A 13460-nucleotide genomic window follows, 5' to 3' on the forward strand; every position below is an offset into this window, starting at 1 on the left:
TTTAATATCAGATAAAAACTTAAGAATAAGGACTATATCAAAGATAAAGAGGGATACTTCAACATGAGTGTGGTGGTACATGCCTATCCCAATACATGTGAGGCAGAGGCAGGAAGATTACGAGTTCGAGGCCAACCTAGGCTAAATAGTGAGTTTGAGGCCGGCTTCACTGTTCTCAACAATTTACTACATACTAAGTCTAAATGAGAAAAAAGTAACCACTGCTGTGGAAATATCTTCCAAGCATTACCCCTTTAGAACCTTAAAATTAGATGGGAGTACTCATTTTTAAATCTTTATGTATTCATATTTAAAACCTCTTACTAATCCTATAGTGGAAACAATAAATTTCTTCTTGAAATTGAACATTTTTGAAGAGTTTGATGGGTAGAAAATAAGCACAAAAATGTTTAAAGACACATAGACAGGGGGCCGGAGAAATAGTTCAGTGGTAGAGCCCTTGTCTAGAGTATACAAGACCTTGAGTTTGATCCCTCGCACTAGAAAAAAAATCACAGAAAAGAAATATTTCTTTGTGAAATTTTAGAACACTGGAAATAGATAACCCTAAAAACTTTCATAGCAAAAAAAAAGTAGCTTGCAATCAAAGGCTTAAGAATCAGAAAAACATGGAATTTCTCAGCAGCAACATTTAAAGCTAGTAGAAATGTAGTAATGCAATTGGCTCTACATTTTAAAATAAAATAACTTCCAACCTAGAGTCAATAGCTAACTAAACTGACAAAAATGTGATGTATATACACACATACAGATGTCTGTCTATCTATCTACCTGTCACCTGTCTATAGATAACAGAGGAAAAGAAAACATTGTCATCTGTAGATAGATAGATGACAGATAAATAGATGACAGATACACACACATAGATGCTTAGATATGTGTATTACATTCAAACTAAAAGTATATGTCTCCTATACAATCTTCCCCAGGACTCTGTAGAGGAATGTTCCACCAAAATGTGCAAGTAAACAAAGAAGAGAAAGATGTGAGGTCCAGGAAATGGGACAGAGCACAGGAGAGATAGAGTAGACATCTCCAGGAGGACTGTGACGATCCCAGGATCCTGGGGAGAGATCACATTGGAGCCATCAAGAGAGTCCTTTAAGAAGACGAAAATGATGAGACATTATCAAATAGCAGGGTCTGAATGATTTCAGAGGAGATTGAGACATCTAGAAGAATTTGCAGATACAAGTACTAAGAACATAAAAAAAAAATAAACAGATGGCTATACATAGTTGAAAAAAATAGAAAGTAAGCATCAGTGAGGATACAGGGAATCTGGAGCCTTAATATACTGTTGATGGGAACTTAAAATGGTAGAAAACAGTTTGGCCAAAAATTAAAAGCAAGCAGAGGGAAGAGAAAAAAATTAAACATAAAATTACCATATAACCTAGCAATTCGGGTACTCCAACATGCTTTCACACAAATGTACCTATCAGCACTATTCACAATAGCAGAAAAGAGGAAAGAACCCAGTGTCTGTGAACAATGAATGAATAAAGTGTAATATTCATGTGGAATATTACTTGCCCACAAAAAGGAATGAATTACTGATACATGTTACAAGGATAAGCCTCAAAACAATATGCTAGGTGATCAAAGCCAGACATGGAAGGCCATATGGTATGCTTCCATTTGTATGAAGTATCCAGTATGGGTAAACCCACAGACACAAAACAAATTGGTGCATGCCAGAAGCTGGGCATAGAGCATTGTGTAATGGATACAGTTTTATTTTGGGGTGATGAAATGTTTTGGAATTACACATGGGTGTTTGCTTGACATTACAAGTGCGCTAAACACCATTGAGTTGTGTGTTTTAAAGTGGTTAATATGTGACTTTTACTTCAAAAAACAAAACAAACATATTAACAAGACAATTATTACTTCCTACAAAAATAAAAAGTCATACAGGAAGAGACAATTAATTATAATGCACAGCAAGCTTCAGCCCCGCATAGCATTTATGTAGTTATGATTCTGTAAACATGTGATGTGAAAATATCCATCTAACTCACACCAAGACAGAAGTACAGAGCTGGAGAAGTGTCTCAGGTGGAAGAGCATCTGCCTAGAGAAATGCAAGGCCCCGAGTTCAAACCCCAATACTGCAAAGAAAAAAAAATACAACTGTAAGGAGAGGACAGATAAACAGGAAGGGTATCCTGACAGCAAGCAGATGGAAGACATACAGACATGTTCTCCAGAGTGTAACTCAGAGAAGTGGGCTTAATCCACAGGTAAGATAAGGGGGAAATCATTAAGATGTATTCAAAGTTGCAGACACTAAATACCCATTTTGCTCACTCTGGAGAGTATTTGGTGTGATCTGCTAATGGGTCATCATCTTCCTTCCAATCCTCCAAGCAAACTCCACAGGAAAAACACTGGACAATGTCCTTCACACCTAGAAGTAAGAAGAGTTCGTCAATGAGGTTATCAACTGACAAGTAGCTGATAACCGCCAGACTTTTATTAGGAAGCTCCTATTTGTGCCTCCAATTGGATTCAGTGACAAAGCCCTAAATTGGGTCACCAGAGAGGCAATATTGAATATAAGACTCAGTCCACCAGTGGGCTACTCAGCGAGTAGTCACCTGCAGTCCCATGCATCATGTCCTTTGATAAACACCTGCTCCCTACCCTGTTATCCTATCAACAGAGGGACCTACTGGCAGAATCTGGAATCGAGCTCCAAGAGGGAAGAGATTTTATTCTTTTCTTTTTTACTTTTGTTGGGGGGGAAGTGCTAGCATTTGAACCCAGGGCCTCACTACTTGAGCCATGCCTCCAGCCCTTTTTGCTTTACGTATTTTTCAGATAGGATCTTGTGTTTTTGACTGGGCTGGCCTGGACTGTGATCGTCCTATTTAACTCTTCCCAGGTAGCTGAGATGACAGCCACGTGCCAGTGCACCCGCATATTGGTTGAGGTGGGCCTTGCTAACTTTTTGCCTGGGCTGGCCTCAAAGCACAATCCTCCCAATCTTCATTTCCTCAGTATCTAGGATAACAGGTATGAAACACCACAGCAAGCTTTTTTTTTCTTTTGTAAACTATTTTTAATTAGCATACAGTTATGATACAAGAGGGTTTCATGATGATAATTCCACAGATGTATACATTGTACTTTGAACAAGTTTACCCCCTACTTTACATTCCCTTAACCCTTCTCTGGTCTCCACCCAAGGGAAGAAATTTTTGTCTGGTTTGCTCGCTAGGGAATCCTATAAACCTCTGTGAGCACCTAGCACTTCTTAGGCAATCAAACATATTTGATGAATAAACCAGAAAGAATATGCTTGGAGCTCAGGGGAAAAAAGCATTGGAGGAAATCTAGGAGCCTTTAGGTAAGCAGATAATGCAGAATCAATTCCCTCATCACAATATTGCTTTATGCCACAAGAAATAAAGTCAGTTCTCCTATGCACTGCACTTCTTGGGGAGGAAATGAGTATTTGGCTCTGCCAAGGGATCAAACTGGAAATGAAGGATCCAGCCTTGTCTTCCCTCTCTGGACCCTGGCAGGTGCTGGCAAACTGAAACAAAGCAAAACCTCCCTCTATATTTGGCCAAAGATAGGAGGTATGAGCTTGCAGGATGAGTAGGATTTGTGGAGGTTTGGGAAGGAACTCAGTGAGCATATTGAAGACTTGATGAAGACTGGCAGGATGAAGACATACTAGAGAGAGGCGGGAGAAAGGACCCAGCTCTCTGCTACCAAAGGCTTATGGTTATGAGGTACAGAAATTTTTTGTGCCAAGAGGGTGTAAAGTGACAGCTACACCCCCTGTTCTGAACCACTCTGTTATATTTGTGATGCTACGTGACCACTCAGTAAAGAGCTGCATGAGACTCCCCTGTAACTCAGGGTGCGGATGGCCTGAGGAAGGCTCCTTATCCTTCCCTGATCCCTGTTCCTCAGCAGACCCAGCTGAGCGGGCTTCTGCTGAGAAACAGCCAAATTGAGAACAGAACTGTGGGAGACTTTGCAAGCTGTAGGATCAGGAAATGAGCATCCTGACTTTTCTCTCCCAAGTAGATAGAGCCTGGCAGATCACAGTCCACATCCCCCTCTTCCATTTTTCCATAGTAACTGAAACCCCAATCCTCAGGGGAGCACAGGGCCACTCAGGAAAAATGTTAGCCTTCTCAGCTCCCTCTTACAGGCAGGTGTGGCCATCTGACTAAATTCTGGTTAAAAAAATACAAGCAGAAGTACCCTGTGACAGATTGCAAACATGGGGGTCAAGGGCAGAGAAAGATGTGTAGAAAGGAAGAGACAGTCCTGAAGGTTTCAAGTTCGAGGTCCATCACCTAAGGGAGGTATGGAAAACTGGGAAAGGATTTAGAGGGCAGCAAAGAAAAGGGGTGCTGAAAAGAGAGGAGATGGTCAGATATAGACAAAGGCAAGCCTGGGGTCACACAGTCTAGGTGGGGCTTCAATGGCTAAACAATCCCCTATTACTTGCCTCTGTAGAAAAGACCTGCTTTAGCCAGAGCGAGAATTTTGTCAGGGTACTGGTGGGGCCAGTCCTTAAAAGTGTCCTGCCGTAGTTGTTCATTAGCGAAGATACTGTCATTGTAGTAACCTTGAATAAAAAGTACAGGGTGAGACCAGCAGACTTTCTTTTTTATTGTTTTATTATTCATATGTGCATACAAGGCTTGGGTCATTTCTCCCCCCTGCCCCCACCCCCTCCCTTACCACCCATTCTGCCCCCTCTCTCTCCTCCCCACCCCCTCGATACCCAGCAGAAACCATTTTGCCCTTATCTCTGATTTTGTTGTAGAGAGAGTATAAGCCATAATAGGAAGGAACAAGGGTTTTTGCTGGTTGAGATAAGGATAGCTATACAGGGAGTTGACTCACATTAATTTCCTGTGCGTGTGTGCTACCTTCTAGGTTAATTCTTCTTTATCTAACCTTTTCTCTAGTTCCTGGTCCCCTTCTCCTATTGGCCTCAGTTGCTTTTAAGGTATCTGCTTTAGTTTCTCTGCGTTGAGGGCAACAAATGCTAGCTAATTTTTTAGGTGTCCTACCTATCCTCACACCTCCCTTGTGTGCTCTTGCTTTTATCATGTGCTCAAAGTCCAACCCCCTTGTTGTGTTTGCCCTTGATCTAATGTCCACATATGAGGGAGAACATACGATTTTTGGTCTTTTGGGTCAGGCTAACCTCACTCAGAATGATGTTCTCCAATTCCATCCATTTACCAGCAAATGATAACATTTCATTCTTCTTCATGGCTGCATAAAATTCTGTTGTGTATAGATACCACATTTTCTTGATCCATTCGTCAGTAGTGGGGCATCTTGGCTGTTGCCATAACTTGGCTATTGTGAATAGTGCCGCAATAAACATGGGTGTGCAGGTGCCTCTGGAGTAACCTGTGTCACAGTCTTTTGGGTATATCCCCAAGAGTGGTATTGCTGGATCAAATGGTAGATCAATGTTTAGATTTTTAAGTAGCCTCCAAATTTTTTTCCAGAGTGGTTGTACTAGTTTACATTCCCACCAACAATGTAAGAGGGTTCCTTTTTCCCCACATCCTCGCCAACACCTGTTGGTGGTGGTGTTGCTAATGATGGCTATTCTAACAGGGGTGAGGTGGAATCTTAGTGTGGTTTTAATTTGCATTTCCTTTATTGCTAGAGATGGTGAGTATTTTTTCATGTGTTTTTTGGCCATTTGAATTTCTTCTTTTGAGAAAGTTCTGTTTAGTTCACTTGCCCATTTCTTTATTGGTTCATTAGTTTTAGGAGAATTTAGTTTTTTAAGTTCTCTATATATTCTGGTTATCAGTCCTTTGTCTGATGTGTAGCTGGCAAATATTTTCTCTTACTCTGTGGGTGTTCTGTCTTCAGTTTAGAGACCATTTCTTTTGATGAACAGAAGCTTTTTAGTTCTATGAAGTCCCATTGATCTATGCTATCTCTTAGTTGCTGTGCTGCTGGGGTTCCATTGAGAAAGTTCTTACCTATACCTACTAATTCCAGAGTATTTCCTACTCTTTCCTGTATCAACTTTAGAGTTTGTGGTCTGATATTAAGATCCTTGATCCATTTTGAGTTAATCTTGGTATAGGGTGATACACATAGATCTAGTTTCAGTTTTTTGCAGACTGCTAACCAGTTTTCCCAGCAGTTTTTGTTGAAGAGGCTGCTTTTTCTCCATCGTATATTTTTGACCAGCAGTCTTTGATATTGCAAAGTGTAAGTTATCGCCACATATTTACAGAGGGAATGAACTCATGAGTTTGCTTCAAGATAACTGGGGGTGGTGAGAAAAGCAGGAAGGGAGGGAGATGAAGCAAGACGGACCACATGATGGAACTGCTGAAGCAGTGTTTGATGGCTATATTCTATTGTCATATTTCTGTGTATGTTTGAATTTTAAAATATTGATCATTTAAAAATGATCTCTTCATTATATAGCATCAGAATAAAACAACAACACCAGCAAAAGCTAGAGGAGGGTCCCTTCCTCCAAAGTCAGTGTCAAGATTTAAGAAAGGCAGTTTTCCTTGTAGCGGCCTTAAGCACAGGCAGTTTTATTTCTTGTTCTTTGGGACATCTGCTCTGGTGATCTCCATTAGATTTTCCACCTGAGACTGGCCCTGGGTTTGGTTCTTGGACTGAAGATTTGAAAATTAAATTTATATTACCTTGGTTCTATAAATTTTTTTCAGATAAAAGCTTGCTTCAGTTTTCTACTTAGCCCTAGTATTTTTTGTTTTGTTTTCCTTTGCTTTTTTATGACTACCTTTCTTTCTTTCTTTCTTTTTTGTGGCAGTACTGGGATTTGAACTCAGAGCTTCATGGTTACTAGGCAGACACTCTACAGCATGAAGCACTCCACCAGTCCTTTTCTGTGTTGGGTATTTTCCAGATAGGGTTTCACAAACTATTTGCCAGGCTAGCTTTGAACCTTGATCCTCCTGATCTCTGCCTCCTGAGTAGCTAGGATTACAGGTATGAGACACTGGTGATTGGCCTTGTTCCCCCTCATGTTTGAGCTCCTTGTAAGAAGGGCAGCAGCTAAAAGCATATAAATGCCAGCCACACTTGAACCCCAGCCACATTCCCTTTCCTCATGCTGCATCAGTGCCTTGGGGGTGAAATCCATGACTGGCAGCTTCCCCAGTGACATCCATGACTTCTTTCTCTCTCACTGGTGTCCTGGTGTCTGTTTTCACTTCACTTTTAAAGTAAATATTACTTAATTCCTCATAGCACACAAGTCATTTAAGAACGTTTCAAAACTTTCAAGAGAAGTGTCAGATAAGGAACAAACTCCATGCGACTTCCTTCCCTTCCCTCTGCTCATGTGTTCTAAAAACTAGGACATTACACAAGAACAGAAATCTCTTATGGAAATGATTTTTAAAAAGAGAGTTATGGTGCTGTAAAATGAGGGGAAAAAATGAAAGAGCAAAAAAATTTGGGAAAAAAAGCAAAAGAAGAAATAAACAAGCAAAACCTTTAGAATATGGTTACATTTTTACCTGATGTCATAGGTAACTCTATTTTGACCCAGGAATTCACAAAATGTTCTCCCTGAAGAAAATTAAATTCATGTTATTGATTGTTTGAAATATAAAATATACACCTGTGAGCAAGAGCTGAAGGTTTGTCACCACAAAACGAAGAGTTTCACTAGGTAGAGTGGCAGAATTTGTTGAAGGAGAGGTTTCTTTTGATATTGACTTCCTTTTATGCTGGAAACATTTAAAATACACCACAAACAACAGTGAATGTTTACCTATGCCCAACAGGAAATGTTCTCAGGGTCCCTTTTTCCAGACACACAGCTCAAAACCAGAACTACATTTAGATGAGGAACTAAGAGACACAGGAAGAAAACTGAATTTTCTCACACACACACCCTCAAAAAGAGAAGGAAACTGAATTCAGAAGGCCTTATGTATTGAGCAATTGATCCTTCCCAGTTAACTGTACCCAAATTCTTTCCTCAGATAACATCCTTCCTCCCCCAAGTTCAGTTCATGTTCTCTACACAGTTCTGGTCTTCGGAGTCACCATTAGCCAACCCAGTCTCTTTTTGCTTAATCCAATTTGGGTTGGGTTTTCCTGTCACCTGCCAGTCAGAAGTCCTTACTGATACAGTCTATAAACAACCAGCCGGGAGGAGCTAGCACTGAGCCCCAATGTGGGTTGGGGGGCAGGCAGGGGAGTGGTCTTAGTTAAGGAGGATGACTGTCAGTCAAAAGTCAGCCCTGGAAAAAGAAATTCTAAGGGCTTTAGCTTAGTAAGAGAATATATTTTCTTTCACTTTGCAGATGAGAGGCAGGTGAATGAAAGAAGGAAGAAATAGAACCTGTAACATAAAAAGAGTCTCTGCCTTTCTGATTCAGATATTGTCAGGTAATCAAAAGGTAAGTTGAGGATGGTTTGGCTGGTGAAGTGGCTCAAGAGGTAAGAGTGCCTACCTAGGAAGGTTTGTCATTACAAATTACCGTTACATCAATAAATCCCTTGTAGCTTTGAATATACTCAGCGATTTCCTCTGAAGATTTCTTACTTTGAAGATATTCACATCTATAATTAAAAATAGAATTAAATACAAATAAAAATATAATTAAAATTTACCTCAATACTCTGATAGAGATGTCCTATATCACAATGAGCATTTGTTAAAAGATAACTGAGTTATTGAATTTTATACTTCAATAAAACTGTCAAAAAACTTATCTTGAAACTACTTGAATTATCATTGTTCTGATAGAATTATTTATTTCTATTACTGACAGCATATGAAGTTATTTAAAATTAAATCTTTAGGCTCTTCTCTTTTTTCTTTCTGTTTTTGGTGGGATTGGGGTTTGAACTAAGGACTCCACTTATGCCAAAAGCAGGCACTCTATCACTTGAGCCACTCCCGCCATTTCACTTTGGTTATTTTGCAGAGGGGGTCTCTTGAACTATTTGCCCAGGCTGGTTTCAAATCTGGATCCTCCTGATCTCAGTCTCCCCAGTAGCTAGAATTACAGGAGTGAGCCACCTGCAATAATGTTTTAAACAGTGCTATTTACTCTCCAACTTCCTTTATATACATCACTTTACATCATCATAGGCAAATTATGTTATTTATGAATTAAGGAAAATCATGAAACTTTTACTTGGAAAAGTATGTCTTAGTATTTGGGATAATAAACATTTTTAAACTGTTTAAATTCATATAATTCAAACTTTTCATGATGTGATGAGGACTTTCCTGTTTGAATAATTCTAGAATGCTTCTATTTTGGATAAGGAAAGATCAAAATTGGCCAGGCATGGTGGCACATACCAGTAATCCCAGCAGTTGGGAGACAGAGGCAGGTAGATTGCAAGTTTGAAGCCAGGCTGAGCTACATAGTGAGACCCTGTCTCAAAAAAACAAAACAGCCTGCCCTGATGGCTCGTGCCTATAATCCTCGCTACTCAGGCAGAGGTTAGGAGGAGCATGGTTTGATGCCAAATAGTTCATGAGACCCTATCTCAGAAAAAAATCCATCACAAAAAAGGGGCTGTTGGAGTAGCACAAACGATAGCACGCCTACCTAGCAAGTGTGAGGCTGAGTTCAAAAAAAAAAAGAAAGTTCAAAACTGAAGAGGAAACTCCGGCAAGGTGGCTCTATTGTCTTTAGTTTTTTGTTTTTGCAAACTGAAAATTTTAAGCAGAAAATATTGACCCACTTACTTGGGGAACCACTTGGCGTGTTCCTTCCAAGGATCATCTCCATCTTCCCAGTTTCCTAAGCATCCACCACAGGAAAAACACTGCACACTGTCCCTTTTACCTATGTATGAAAGAGAACACTTTGATTGCTCAGCAATGGCACCAGAGGGTAGTCCCTGGGAGTGATCATACTCCAGGGTACCTGCTGTCCCATGACCTCTGTGACTGAATCTCCATCCACGGGGCTACTTCCTGAGCCTGGAACCCCATCCCGCCCGTGGCTAACCCTCACAAACAGAACCCCAAGCTGGCGGCCCAGGGTGCTTCCCACACTGGCATGTTGCTCTTTGAGCTTTCAGGACTAAAATGACAGGGAAGTACACAAACGCTAGGACTAGCTGAAGTGCTGCACAGTTAGAAGGCCTCAGTTTTGGCTTTGCCAGCTCTGTAGGCACATTTCTTAAATTCTTTGAGTCTTGATGAACTCAGCTGTGAAATGTGGGGGAGGGGCAGGGCAAATGAGTTGGATTAGAATTAGTGCTCAATCCACGCATACATAAAGTAATCATAGTTGTCCTTATAATTCTCATTCGTGTTGTGTCTGCCATTACACCCATTGCATAACTAAGACAATTCAAACCAAGTGCAGTGTTCTCAAATGCAATTAGCCCTATGTGTTAGTTAGACTCAAGATTAAAACAAACACAAAACCCCTTCAAAACTACAGAAATTTATAAGATCAAAGAAAGATCACGTAAAAGCAATGACAAGCTGCTCATGAATGAGGAGACTGGGACCAAGCTGACCTCATGATTTATTTTCAGCGACTTAAGACTTCAGCTTGTATTTTCTTCTTCTTCCTCTTCTTTCTTTTTTTTTTTTTTTGGTGGTACTGGGTTTTGAACTCAGGACCCTGTGCCTCCTAGGCAGGTGTTCTACCACTGAGCCATGCCTCTAGCCCTCTTTTGCTTTATCCTTTTTCAGGTATGTGTTGTCGTCCTCCCATCACAACCAGCCTGGGCTGAGATTCTCCTACCTATGCCTCCTGAGTAGCTAGGATTATAGGCATACACACCACTATACAGCTAGTATTTTCTAAGGTCCAAATTTAAGGAAAAGTAACCTTCTTACTTTATACATAGTTGAAAATTAACACATGCTATACAAAATATAAACTCTACCCAAGTTGAGATTTAACAAGATAAACATAATATCTAATACAACACAATTAACAGATGAGGAGTCACAAAATATTGCAAAAACAATACAAATATGGAACTTAAACTTAAGAAAATGATTTCAAGATACCTGTGAAGACAAAGCCAGCTGCTGAGAGTGCATGTGGAGAGACCTCTTGGGCATAGAATGGCCAGTTCTTGAAGGATTCGAGTCTGGCCTCGTCTTCTTGGTACCTTGCTTTACCTCCTCTCAGCTTGTGTTCTGGGTTCTTTACCCTTATGTCATATTTGGCAATGTTACCAACATCTTTGCCCAAAAGGAACTCACAGTCTGGTTGGGACTTCTCATGGTTCTCCAGGGGCACTCTCCTGATGCTGTTAGTAAACAGGGTTAAGCCGCAGCAGAAGCACTGTACCCCAGATTTTACCCCAGTGAAGTAAAACCCAGCGGCTGCCATTTCCTGAGGTGTCCACGAACTGTACGTCTTATAGGTGTCAAAAGTCTTCAGCCGTTTTTCTTCACTGCGCATTTGTGACTTAAACCCCTTCGGCATTTTCATCTGCTCTTTTTCACAATCTTCTTTACTTTCCTTTGCTAATTGAGCTGCATCTACGCCCAGAGCAACAGAGAGCACCTGAAGCAAATAATTATCCAACGGGGAGATGGTCTCCTCAGGGGTCCTGCCCGGGGTGGCCATTTCTAAAATGCGAAGAAAAGCAGGTTGATTTGGTTATAGCAACATTCTTATTACAAAGAGCATGCCCTCACTGTTTCTGAAGGCCTGGAATTTCAAAATGAAAAGAAGTTAATGGGAAATTATAAAACATCAATATTCATCTATCTAACCAATAAACATTTGCTGAGCCCCTACTTACGTGGGGAGCCATGTGCTAACATCGAGGACCAGCGATGAGCCAGACACAGATCTGACTCCGTTCATGAAGTCTTCCACTACTAACTGTAGAGGCAATGTAGTAATGATCATAATTTTGCCATTTGTGTTAAGGGACAATATAGACAAAATTGGATAGCCCTGTAGTCACAATTTGAGAAAATTACTTCGTTGGTTTTTTGTTTGTTTAAAATGTGCCCTAGGCATGAAACAGCTTTGGCCACTGACCCAGGCATTAAGCTAGGATGAACACAGGACTGTCATCTCCTCTGCCCCTGACTGAGATAAGAGCAACACCACTAATGGAGTGGTGTTTTCCCATTGCCAGGGGAAAACTACTTAGTTTTTAAAATAATTATTTTAATTGTGTTCACTTTCTAAGTTGCAGTATTGTGTGCCCAAGCTGTGGATGCTTTACCATAATTATGGTTATGGGTACTATCCATTTTATTTTATAAACTGGTTTTTGTCTTAACAAAAACTGTAAGATATTGTCATATAAATAAATATATATCTGCAGTATGCTTTTTATGTGTGTGTGTGTTGCTGGGGATTGAACCCAGGACCTTATGCATGCTAGGCAAGCAGTCTGTCACCAACCTGTATCCCCAGCCTGCAATTATTATTTATTTTTGGCAACACTGGGGTTTGAACTCAGGGCCTCACACTTGCTAGGCAGGCCTCTATCACTTGAGCCATTCTACCAGGCCCTGCAATTACTTCTTAATGGCTTTACCAGTTCCCCTAAAAGGACATTTAGACTACTGTTTTTCTCTTCAGAAACAAAGGTGAGTTAAATATGCTTATGACAAAATGTTTCCCTCAATCTCGTCTTTATTTCCTCAGGATAATTTCCTAAGAGAATTACTAAATCAACCATACGGACATTTTTAAGGGTTTTGATTTATGTTACCAAATTGCTCTGGATGTTGTTTTCACGAGGTCTTTTTCACCTTCTCTATTGTCAGGGTCCTGGTTCTCTCTCGGATGGTTCCCTGCCATGGCTTTTCAGATATCAGAATTTTATGTCCTTCCATTAAATTAAAGCCAGCCAGCAAACAACGATTGTTTTTCAAATTGAGTGTATCTGTCAGAAGTCGCAGGTAACTTTCTAGTCCCTAGGCCATTGAGGTGGCCATCCCTGGGTGGCAATTGTGGGCTTCGGCAAGAGGCTCCAGCTGGTGTAAAGAGGCTGATGTTTCCAGCACCTTTTGAACATTGAGGTTGTGTAGCCCCAGAGGAATCAATGGCCATGGCTATTTGAAGTCCCCAAGGAATGTGCTATTATTCAAAACCCCACACAATCTTCACTCCCCTGCTTCAGCAACCTGGCCCACTAAAAAAATAAATAAATAAAAAATAAAATAAAATAAAAATAATAATAAAGTAAAAAGGATTGCCAGGTGTGATGGTACATGACTATAATCCCAGCTACTCTGGAGGCAGAAGGATCATAAATCTGGAGGGCAGCCTGGGTTACATATCAAAACCCTGTCTCAAACAAAACAAACAAACAGATCTGGTGTGGTCTGTGATAAAAAGTTGATGATACAGGAAATTAATTGTAGACTAAAGAGGACATAATAAAGCAGTGCCTCTAACAGCTTTAGCCATACCTGATATAGTTTTAAGAATGCAATATGCTAAAGAATGCTTATTTATCAGTACGTTGGCTCA

The 13460-nt window shown here is 40.4% G+C and overlaps 1 protein-coding gene and 1 pseudogene across 4 annotated transcripts in view; both read right to left on the reverse strand.

Moving 5' to 3' along the window:
• The window catches only part of Naip (NLR family apoptosis inhibitory protein), a 38324-nt gene that overhangs the window by 22348 nt on the left and 2516 nt on the right, over positions 1 to 13460 (reverse strand). For all 4 annotated transcript variants that reach the window (XM_074077338.1, XM_074077337.1, XM_074077335.1 and 1 more), the window contains exons 2-7: positions 11021 to 11590; positions 9734 to 9833; positions 8508 to 8589; positions 7536 to 7587; positions 4499 to 4618; positions 2335 to 2434 (exon numbers count right to left, since the gene is read on the reverse strand). In XM_074077338.1, the coding sequence (XP_073933439.1) occupies positions 2335 to 2434; positions 4499 to 4618; positions 7536 to 7587; positions 8508 to 8589; positions 9734 to 9833; positions 11021 to 11588 (1022 nt within the window). In that variant the 5' untranslated portion in view covers positions 11589 to 11590. The remainder of the gene's footprint in view (positions 1 to 2334; positions 2435 to 4498; positions 4619 to 7535; positions 7588 to 8507; positions 8590 to 9733; positions 9834 to 11020; positions 11591 to 13460) is intronic.
• On the reverse strand, positions 11974 to 12116 carry LOC141424546 (small nucleolar RNA SNORA48; annotated as a pseudogene).

Source organism: Castor canadensis, chromosome 6 (assembly GCF_047511655.1).
Source record: "Castor canadensis chromosome 6, mCasCan1.hap1v2, whole genome shotgun sequence".
NCBI classification, from domain to species: Eukaryota; Metazoa; Chordata; class Mammalia; order Rodentia; family Castoridae; genus Castor; species Castor canadensis.